The sequence below is a fragment of the Dendropsophus ebraccatus genome, chromosome 3 (genome assembly GCF_027789765.1).
Source record: "Dendropsophus ebraccatus isolate aDenEbr1 chromosome 3, aDenEbr1.pat, whole genome shotgun sequence".
Lineage (NCBI taxonomy): Eukaryota > Metazoa > Chordata > Amphibia > Anura > Hylidae > Dendropsophus > Dendropsophus ebraccatus.
In genome coordinates this window covers 72,309,247-72,321,352 of record NC_091456.1, presented here as the reverse complement: position 1 = coordinate 72,321,352, position 12,106 = coordinate 72,309,247, and the positions used below count along the sequence as shown (strand labels likewise).

At 40.3% G+C, this 12,106-nt stretch overlaps 1 protein-coding gene across 1 annotated transcript in view; it reads right to left on the bottom strand.

Moving 5' to 3' along the window:
• Window positions 1-1,473: 1,473 nt before the first annotated feature.
• The window catches only part of MOB3B (MOB kinase activator 3B), a 67,195-nt gene continuing 56,562 nt past the window's right edge, over window positions 1,474-12,106 (bottom strand). The window contains exon 4 of the mRNA XM_069961985.1: window positions 1,474-3,736. Within this exon, the coding sequence (XP_069818086.1) occupies window positions 3,707-3,736 (30 nt within the window). The 3' untranslated portion in view covers window positions 1,474-3,706. The remainder of the gene's footprint in view (window positions 3,737-12,106) is intronic.

Below are 12,106 nucleotides of genomic sequence, written 5' to 3'. Positions count from 1 at the left end.
TTGTGCATCTAAAGACTCATTGGGAGGCATAAGATTTTTTTTTGTTGAGTTCTGTACAAACCTAGCAGCACCACTGCTGTGTAAGGGAGGCACTATACCTCAGTGGTCTGCCGGAGAAAAATAGATGGACATGCTGGGTCTCCCATAGAAAAATGTTTCATATGTGCAAAAGAACCATTTTGCAATATATGTTGGCAAACAGGAACAGATGTACAGTATACCATGGGATACCAAGCCATGCCATTTTAGCTTGGTGACCACATATAGTCTATATTCTGTAATTACGCGGGACTCAAAGAGGCTTCTGTCTGTGCATAAAAAGTGACATGTCAGTTTTCTTGGGCGCCGCTAGGGATCTCCCCGCCATGTGTATACTTGTGGATTCCTTATAAGGCAGCACTAGGTAAAGTCCATAGTAATCACGGCTGTTGTTATAACGGCCGTGATTATTACGAAATGTACGTAGTTGTGAACATAGCCTTAAGTTTTACCAAATGCTATTGGAAAAAGGATTCTTTTTTTTCCTTTTTGTAATGTTTCTCACTGGTTACATTGTGGTATGTATTGTATGATTTTTGTGGAGTAGAGGATGTGGAATGAATTACAAACAGAAGGAGATATGTAAGTCAGGATATGAATAATAGGTCATACACAATACTCTCTGTGATATCTACTTCCAATTTACTTTTAAGGAAAAAAAACAAAAACAGAGCAGCCCTAAACTTGAATTAGACATAAAAGTAATGAGTAAGAATACATTTTATGGTGGTCAAAGAGTCAATAGCACATCATATTATTATATAGTAAATCTAAAAAGTACCCTGAGAGATTTTGTTTTCTTTTTACTACAGAAAATACAGTGGTCAGATCTCTTATATGTATAACAGTTACCAACACACATTCAATACCTCTAAAAATGCATAGCAATTGTTCTCTTTGGTCTTTTGGCTGATTAACCTCACTTTTTAAGAATCAAGATGACAAGACTGACTCAACATCATGGTAATCAAAATCCACACATGTCAAGGCTGATATACTGACTCCAGAGAATTGTACGAGAGGCCGTCTCTTCTTCCTCTAGGTTAAAACTCAAAAGAGACCATCTTTTGAATTCAACTAAATGTTAATCATTCTTTTATATCTTTGACCATCTGTCTGTACATAAGTACAATGTTCTCAGCTGCCATTGTTGTGCCCTGTCACTTAAGCTCTGTATCCTCACAAGTCTTCTGTCATAACAGTGATTTTATAATCAGGCTACTTCTTTCTGAGCTCAAGCCTAGTAATCATTTGAGATGGTCTTCAAGGAACCCTCAGCCTTTTTATATAGTGTTGTCAGGCAATAGGTCCCTGGCCACCAGTCATATACCACGCAGATCTTCAAATCAAGAGAGCACAGGAGGAGTCAGTATGGTTCGAAAAACTTTTTAAACTATTAATCAGGGTGGAGTTATGGGATTGCTTATCCAAAAACAACAGATGCTGAGAATGTCATTGGTTTTAATTGTTACATTGTCTTGCTGATAGCATTAAAGGGGTATTCTAGAATTTCGTATAAAATAAGATGCTGCTGGAGCAGGGCACAAAGAAAAAAAACATACTTACCTACCACCTGTCATCTCGGAAGCAGTAAGACGACTAAAGATTGGGGCAAGAAGGTAAAGAAAGGAGCTGCAGGGTCCTAGTGGTAGGTATTGCTTTTTTTTTTTTTTTTTTTCCTGTCCCCACAGCATCTTTTTTTTTTATACAAAATGCTAGAATACCCCTTTAACATTTTGGTCTCTGCACAGCAGATATATAAAACTCTCTGCAATGGAAACCTTCACTAATAGCATGTCTCAGGCACTTCATACGCCTGATACGTATGATAAGTTTTCTAACCTCTTTGGAAAATTTTTTTTCTTTGTATGAGATACAAAACGTTCTTTTTTTTTGCAGAGATAACACTGGTTTCATACTCCCACTTTTAAAACTTGTACAGCCCCATTCACATTATGTTTAATTAGTCTGTTGCTAGTAAATATGTCAGGATACCTTCAAAAAGGATATTCCAATGCATAATGGAGTTTATGGCTATGTTAGTGGTCGTCTATTTAACGAGACAGCTGCCTTCCGTCCCGGTATTATTACTGAGTGGGAACATAGCCTATTTTTGGAGCAGCCATCGACTTCAATTGCTCAAATGTTCTATGAACTGTGACATGTAGCCTACATGTATGTGTCCTGCAAACAGAACATATATTTTTTTTAGGAAAAAGGCCAGAAGTAGTCATTGTGACACTACATTTAGTCTATAAAAGTCTATGGCTGGGTAACGGGTCTGCTGTGGTATACTTGGCATACCATTTTGAATCTACTAACATATACACTGGCATCTGAGACACAACACATTATGTGAATAGGGCCAAAAATCATCATCTCTTTCTGCCTTATTAAGTAATGATGATTTTTTTTTATGTGATAGGGGCACATGAAGATCATGAAGCATTCTGTTGAGGAAAGCAAATACACATATTATTTTATGTGCTTTTTATGCTTGTACACTGTTCAGAAGAAGAACAAGGGTATGTGCACACTACAGAATTAGGCAAGTCCGCGCGGCAGGTACCGCTTGAAGTTCCGCCTTGTCCCATTGACTCAATGTGATTTCTCAAGTGCGATCTGCGATCCGCCTAAAGAATTGACTTGTTGATTTTTTTTTGGATTGTGGATTGCACTTGAGAAATCACACTGAGTCAATGGGACAGACGGAAGCTCCAAGCGGAAGACTCTGCTTGAATTCCTCGCTTAATTCCATAGTGTGCACATAGGCTCAAATTCCAGGAGATGAAACAAGCAAACATTCAACTTCAATGTTTTCTGCAGTAATATTTTCCCTTTCATGTGTTTTAACTCCATCTAGCTGTTGCAGAAACCACACCTTAAAACCTCTTTAACTCTGAGGGCTATGTTCCCACTACGTGGAAATGATGGGCGTCTCTCCGGATGGCGATTACGTACATAATTTGCAGCAGTCATTACCATAATTGGTTACTAAAATGATGTCATAGCCTTGTACGGTTGTACAATTATAAACATGTATCACTTACATAAATACATTCTAATGCCTAGAGAACAATTCAGGTAGTGAATCTAGCCCATTCCGTCACTGATGTAATCGGCTGTCAGTTCACAGGAATATAGTAGTTCACTAGAAGAAACAAATTGGTATTAATGGCAATGCGTTGCATCCGTATGTTCAGTCCCACTTAGAATATAAAGGCTCTGTTTCTGTGCTTGTCAGCTGAATAGGACAGGTTCCTGAAAGTTATATTATCACCACATTGCTGCTAACACTTCCAATTGTAGGAGAACATTGACAAAATGTAAATCTAGCTTAAGAACATCTGCGGTCCTTTAAAAGTCTGACGTTTTTAAACAAATGAGTTAGTACAAATTTTTTAAAATCACAGACATCTGTGTCTGTCAAAAACTTGAATTCTGCTGATGCTTTGCTACATAGTATGTAATATCCCATTCAAAAGGCCAAGCCTTGCATCATTTTCCAGTACATCAACTTTACAACTGACTAGCAGCATAGTTTAGGCCTGGACAGTAAGAGATAGAAACACAACCACGATCCAGTCGGTCAGTCACACAGGTTAGTATCCACTGTGTTAGGTGGACAACGCAGGGGGACATCTATGTCACCTTCTTCTTGGTCACGTCACTGGCACATTCGTGCTGTCATCTCCTTCTGAAAAAAATAAAAGATGACATCATTATAATGTAATGTGATATCTAATATATTACGATATCAGGATTCATACATATATGTGGCAAAGCTGCACTTGTCATTAATGATCGCTTTCCTATGAACAGACTATATCTTGTACTACCAAAGACCAGTTCAAACAAAAGAGACAAAGAAGCAGCAAGAAGACATCATTTCTAAACTTTCTGATCACTCTGAGTGTTTTGTGATAATCCCTGGCAAGACGGTTCTCCGGTCTCTGGGGTAAGCGGGGCAGTGATTTGTCACACAGTGACAATACCATATTATTTTACTGTCACATCAACTCTCTATAATATTGGATCAGGGAGCATCAGTGAACAGTACAAACTTAAAATTACAGTAATGTGTCTGACATCCAAAGCATCACTCAAAGTCCACCTAACACAGTTTTCTAACTTTCTGTTACCTTTCTACTGTCTTCAAGGCAATCCATCAGAATAACAGATCAAAAGGAAGCAGAAAGGAGTCATACTTTCTGTGACTGTCTATTAGAGGAAATAGATATTTTTACTGTGTTTTTTCTCTCCCAAAAATGTGGCTATACTTTTCTGCAGGCTGCGTATGGTATTACTGCTCACCCCTATTTCAGTGATTCGCGTTTTTTTTTCTCTTCCCAAACAGCCTCTTAAAGGGATATTTTCATCTTTTTGCACCAAATAAACTTATATATCACAAATGAAACATATCATATCCTAATTTAATTTGCTCCTATTACTCCATATATTGGGGAATAATAGAAAATAATGGTATTTACAAAAATACTTTATGAAGAACAATATTTCAGTTCTGAACAGCTTATTGCCTTTGCACTTTCAAGAATATCCACTAGGTGTCAGCAGATGAATACTACAAAGCATATTTACACCACACAACAGAAAACGAATGGTCAATTTATAATAAAGTTACATGCAAAATGAACAATTGAGTTAACAAAAATAAACCAATACAATACTGGTTCAGACTGATCTTTATTCTTTATTACTCAGGGAATTTAGAGATATTGTGAGCACATTCATTGATAAAGACATTAGAACTAACTACTATAAACCTAGGCACTCTGGGGGACATTTATTAAGATGGCATCCACTATGAGGCTGCGTTCACACTACGTATATTTCAGTCAGTATATGTATATTTCAGTCAGTATTGCAACCAAAACCAGGAGTGGATTAAAACACAGAAAGGATCTGTTCACACAATGTTGAAATTGAGTGGATGGCCGCCATATAATGGCAAATATTTGCTGTTATTTTAGAACAACGGCTGTTACAATGAAATAATGGCCGTTATTTACTGTTATATGGCGGCCATCCACTCAATTTCAACATTGTGTGAACAGAGCCTTTCTGTGATTTTTAATCCACTCCTGGTTTTGGTTGCAATACTGACTGAAATATACTGACTGAAATATACGTAGTGTGAACCCAGCCTAAGGCACACGCTTCTTAGTAAACCCGGCCTGCCTTGTGCAACCAATGTACACCTGCTTCCAGCATGTATAGATTTGTATCATGGTTTGCGCCTGCTTGTAGGCATAAATCATGATAAATGAGGCACAGGAGGAGGCCACACCTTCTCCCACTTCGCCATCACCCCCCATCCCCCCATAAGGCAAGCAGGGCGTATGGCAGACGCATGCCAGGGAGAAGAGGCGAATCTGCGCCTTCTCCCTGGGGAATGCCATGGGCGCAATAATGTGTTGGTGCTTGCAGTTGCGTGGAATGTATTGAATCCCTTGTGCGGTTAAGATTTGGCACCCTGCAGGTTTAAGCATGTATCAGGAGAGAATTCAACTAAAAAACAAGAATTCTGGCCTATATTATGAAATATGATCCCTCCTTATTTTTGTCCTTTCTGTTTCTCTCCTATTTTAGTATATGGCATCTAGGCTAGAACTTTCTATCTTCCTGGTCTTTGTTCAGACTGCATACCTGAGACGCGTATGGACAGATACTTTCCATAAGGGCATAAACCCACACACCGTATACGCAGCATGTACGCAACAAATACGCGGCAGATTTGTTGGTACAGATTTGATGCTGTGTTCAGTTATTTAGATCTAATCTGCTGCGAGTTTGCTGGCGAGTTTGCTGCGTATCGCAGCAGTAAATACGCTGCATATACGGTGTGTGGGTTTATACCCTAAAGCTATATAAGAGGTAGCCAATCTCCACAGATGTACTGGGTTACATTTTCCTAAATTCTACTAAAACAAGACACAAGATCTAGTAACACTCAGCCTGCCTGACATTGCATGGGGCCCATCTCCTTTTAGCAAGCTTTCTCTGCCATCCTTGAATTCTACAGAGATCAGAACAATGTAAAGCTATTTGTAGGTGGCAGTCTCTGCTGGAGTGAATGTGTTGGAATGGCTGTAGAAATGTTGTGGTTGTTTGGGTCTGTTTATCTTAAAGGGGTAGTCTGGGCAGGACACTTTTCATATATACATGCTGAGGGTGTGGACTAAATAAGACAACTTATCCTCCTGCCACCAGCGGTGCCACTGGTATTGTGCTGACCCGGTCCCTCCTGTGCAGTCGCTTCCAGGTTCTGGCTCAGTATACTCAGTAAGATGTATGCCAAGTGGCATTCCTCATAAGTATGTGTTGGACATATACATCAGGCACTCCCCCATACATAGAGCGACCCTATTAGCTCAAATTCTGAAATGCGTTTTCTACACTCATTGATTGGTTGATTCCAATGGTTCATTCAGAAATCTGCCTCCCTGTTCTCGAGATGAATGTAAATAGTAGGTCATTACAATTCATGTGAGGCACGACAGTGATGGGTGGAGATGGTGGGCCTGTCAGTGATGTATCTTGTGAATGGGGCGGCGGATCTCTGAATACATCAGCCTGGTGATGCCGATCAGTGAGTGCAAAAAACTTATTTTAGCACCTGAGCTGATAGATTGGCTTCAATACAGTGTGAACACAGCCTAACTCTTGAGTTCCTGATGCAGGCTTATATTTACTGTATATTCTGAATGGGAACCCCTTAGGGTTTTTACACCTGAGACGTTGCTATTTTATTATAAGATGGTAGCTCCTTTCAGCTGAACATGAATATACAAAATAGATTTTTACATATTTCTATACACTATGGGAGAAATTTGGTCTTGCCGTGTGGTTTGGTGTCAAAAAGTAACACTTTTTTTTATTCTTTCAACCCAGTCTGCCTTTCAAGTTAAAAATGTGTGCAACAGCCGGAATTCTTATATTTACAGCTTCTCTTTCCTTCATGTGCTACTTATTATGTGCGACTTTTATGTTTTTGCAAAAAAATCTACACAACCTCGGAGTAGTCTTTCTTTGAAGTTTTCCGGACAGATATCCAAGCAGAGTAGTAAATATACACAAATTCATCAAGCTGCGTGCGGCTTTTGATGAATAGGATAAGCCTGCATAAGCTGAACGCTACAAACACCACAGGTGATGATTCCCCCCTTTTGTCTTTAGGCAATACCTTAGACTGTGAGGTCCCTATTTCAAGAGAGTTCAACAGATTTCAAGTGCTTTGAAAATAGCCTCATAAATCCAGTATGAAAACGTATTGCTCCTGGTCTAAGACCTCCTAAAGTATTAATGCAAACAAGAAATGAATACATAGTAACTGCATGTAAATCTTAGCCCTGGACATGAAGAGTTACTGTGCAACCTCAATGCATAAAGTGTCTGATGGGAATCGTCTATGGCTCTGCTGCAAATCAATGTGGTGTCAGACAAGTGCAATCTTCTCACTCTTAATCTCTTCTAGTGATTTAGGTAGTGAGCTAAACACAGGCTGATATTGTACAACCTACCTCTGGGGAAATTCATTGTGACACGAGGCAAGTAGAAGAATAGCCATACACTGTTCACCCCATTGCAACTTATTTTTATTTACTACTCAGCGGAGCACAATGCTTTGGCCCTATATAAAAAGGTAACGGCTGCTATTTACAGACATACTATTTCTGTACAACTTTAGTATGCTAGAAACCTAAAGTACCATCACGATAACTTCCCCTATATGTCCCAGTAGATCAGCCACTTGGCCCTATACATCAATGTAAGAAACTGGTTGGAGAAGCAGCCTCCCCCACCTGCCTTGTCTGCAATAGGACAAAAGAAATGCTCCGTCCCCTTGGCCAAGCCTCCCCCTCCCAAGGGTTCCCCAGCTGAATATGGAAGCCATCATCTGATTAGCCCAAAGGTATTTGCAGGATTTCTACAAGACTGAAACATGTAGAAGCCTGGTTTACTATGATTCATTTCTAGGATTTCCTTTAAACAATGGATAATAATTTGCTATACAACGGTTTATATAGGGAATTTTTTTTTATTTTTTTTTAAATTTCGGCACATGAGGCCGGGAGAGGGGCGGCAACTAGTCTTCTGGGCAAAGAGCCATCTGTGATTGGTTACAGCTCTCTGCCTGTCTGTGGGGGTGACTGACACGTAGAGAGACCCGGTTAGTGGCCCTACCTGGGGCCCCACCTCGGCTGCTGTCTGGCTGTCTATCCTCTCTAATCAGGAAGCAGTTGTAGACCGGGGACCAGAGCTGCGGGGTACGGACATTCTTATGGCTGGGCAGAATAGTTATCAAGATGAATATTCTTCCCAGGGCACATTATTTTTAATGCAAAATACCAGCGAAGACCCTGGCAGTTATGATTGATTCAATACGTAGAAGTTTGTTTAAATCTATATGGGCACAAAAAAATAAATAAATTATGTTACCATATAATAGTGGAATAGGGGTGCCTAATATCACACATTATCAGAAGGTGGCACTACTGGAGCCCATCTGGTGGGGGGGACCACCATCTCAGTGACTAGTGAACATTTAACAAGAATATTAGGACTTGTTTATACTGCCTTAATGCAGGAAAGTAGGGAGGGGAGTAGGGCACTGCAGATACACCAGCAGGAATGGATATTGGGAAGAGCAGTGCGTGAGAAGGAGCAGATAGCTGGTGTTGCACTAATAAATATCTATCAATGAATATGATATTAAAATTTAGGATATTGAATTTGGAAAAGATAAAGAGGAAATCAAGGTTCTTTGTGTTTATTTTTCCCCAGGGGTAAAAGTGCTTTATTTATGTATTGCTCAGAAGGGTAATGTATATAATATTCTGGTAACTTTTTTATGTATATGGTAAAAATCTAATAAAAACAAAAATAAGGAAGAAAATATTTGCTCTTGCAAGCAGGGACCTCACTCCGCATGTATGAATAATTATATGTATATCTCTGTAATGTCTGATTTTAACCCCAGAATGTAAAGTGCTGCAGAATCTGTTGGTGCTATGTAAATAAAATGACTATTATTAATAAAGATGGTAGCTGTGACCCTGACTCTAAACATCTCAAAGGAAAGTTCTGGCACTATATTTAATCATTCATAATAAAAATAATGGAACATAACCATAAATACTGGTCATTAATAAATGATCAATCTGCTGGTCTACACCCACACTTTCGGAATCTCTGCTTCCCACCCTCTCTTGCATGCTGTTTTTTATTCCTCATTAAATTGACTGATATCAGCCCAATAGTTCTGCAGCCGGCTGTGGTGTTTTAGAGCTCTCGCTTTGATCTCCAGTTTCTTCAAGCATGCAATGAATTATGACTGCAGTGATAAGCACTTAACACAGAACTGAGTGACTGGGTTGCACAACACATAACTTAAACCAGCATGGCTCCATTATACTTTCATTCAGCATTCAGAAATTGCCTATTTGTGAAAAGAAAAGGGAAAAGAGCAAGGAAACGTCTCTCTGGTCATACGTGATTAAAAGAACAATGTCACTTCTGTGATTGGGAAAGCAGAAACAGTGGACAGAAGGAGATAAACTGAAAGCAGAAATTGTTCTAACTTCTTAATAGACTGTTTTTTTTATATACGATTTATGGTTTCAATATCTTGTGATATGTGCACAATGTCTAAGGCGCACCTCTAATGGTCCATGAATAGAAGTCACAGCATTCAGGTTTGCCAAAATTCCACATGTAAAGCCACACCCTCATCAGTAGTGTTTTTCCTGTCGGCTCGCCATGTCTGCCCCAGTAGCTGCCTGGTGACATCTAAGGCACAACTGTTGCCGAATGGATTCCACAATATCTCACCATGTCTCCACAGGACTGCATCATATTTATTCCAGACTCCAGCTGACAAACTCTTCCACCGTAAAGAAGGTTACTCCAAACCTCAAAGCCACTAACACCTCCACAGGGAACAAGTACTCTCTGGCCCTTAGCCCATTGATACTCCCCGATGGTTAGGCATGGGGATTAGGGAGTAAATGGGGGGGGGGGCGCTCTAAAAGATCGTCCAGGGAGCTCATAGGAGATAGCGGCGGTCTGCTGCTGCCACTCCTACTGCACGGAGCGATGGCAGCAGACCATTGCTCTCTACATAGTTTGTTTTTTAACATGTTGAAAGACAATGAAAGCCAACATAGTTCATGTCGGCTGATCGTTGCCTTTTATTACACAAAGAGATTATCAGCCATAATGGACGATAATCAACCAAAGTAAAGGGTAGTGCAGTGTAAAGTCACAACAGTAAAAAAAGAAACATCCTCCTGGATAACTAGGTTGACACCACCATTTGCTTTATCATGCCAGCAGAACAACAAAATGACAGTGCTGGATCTCTTGCCTTCTGGACACTGACAACACCCAATGAATCACGGTGAATGAGATCTCACAGGTTTCCTTCAAAGTCTATCATTTTACCATACAAAATAGCACAGTATACTGCACTATTTTGTCTAAGATTTTTGATGGAATCTTCAGGGCCTCCAAAGTTAAGGCATATTAGACATAGTGATCTATAACCAGGGTTTGCTTTCTCTTCATTCTACACTTGCTGCCTGTGCTATTCTGCTATTACATGCCCAGACAGCAAAGAGGAGGAGGAACCGAGGGCAGGCGGGTGGACGAGGAGCTGTGATCCTTAGATTGTCCAGGTGGCCCCTTGAAGAGAGCGGTGGTCTGACGCTGCCGCTATTACATGGAACAACGGGCAGCAGACTGCCGATATCGCAAAATATTGAGCATAAATACTGTGTGGAAAGATAGCCTTAAAGGGAATGTGTCGCAAAGTTAAAAAAATTTTTGAAAGTGTTGAAACTGAATTTGTTACTTTTTTTTGTTAATTTATATGTGGTTTTCATTTTTTTTACATCTAAGGAAATATGAAAAATTAACAATCTAATTTTCCATATTTCCCAGTGATGACCACCAGGGGGAGCTCCACCAGGAAACTGCTGGTAAAAGCAGCCTGAAAGCCGGCTGCTGAAAAAAAGAGGCAGTCTCTGCTCAACTGCTGTGACATCATCACCTCCCTCCTCTTTTCACAGGGGAAACAAAGAGGGGAAAGGTGCTATTATGTGTACTGCTGGGCAGCGCCATTTTGTTGTTGTCTGCACAGCAGTACACATATACAAGCATGTCCCTAGCCTTTCATAATAAACCTCAACTGCTGCAGAACCTCCTAATACACCTCAACCTGCTGCAGAACCTCAGACAGCTCGCCTGCTCACACTCATCTCCCAAACTTCTCACCGCCCATCCCCCGCATGCACATAGTATTGTTGTTACACTTATACAGACAGCTCATGTCATACATTCCACATGTAGAGGGTATGTAATACAGGAGAGTACAGGCTATTGCTCTCTGGTGTCAGCAGTGTCACACGTTACATGGGTAGAGGAGGTGTGTATGTGTGTGTATATATATATATATATATATATATATATATATATATATATACTTTCCTGTATGTGTGTGTATATATATATATATATATATATATATACACACACACCTCTGTGTAACGTGACACTGCTGACACCAGAGAGCAATAGCCTGTACTTTCCAGTATGTGTGTGTGTGTGTATATATATATATATATACACAGAGGTGTGTGTATATATATATACACACGGGTAGAGGAGATGTGTGTGTGTGTGTGTGTATATATATAGGGTTTAATAGTAACTTTGTTTAAGAGCGTTTTAGTTTAAGAGCTCACAGTTTTTAAAAATTGTGACTTGGTTTAAGAGCATTGCTTTGGTTTAAGAGCTCCCTGTGCTGGGGGGGAGGGGGAGTGGGGGAGGGGCATGGTCTGCATAGCGGGGTCTACAGCACTGTACTCCAACCCAGGAAGTCTCCCTCACCTTCCAAATCATAGCTGATCCACTCCAGGCTGGGGCTTACATCAGGGGACAGGACTGTGGAGGTAATCTCTCCATAGCTGTAACCCCTCTCTCCCCGGACAGAGAGTGCTGCATGTATGTGCCCACATCTGCCCTGCTCATTCCTTCATGCTCCCTG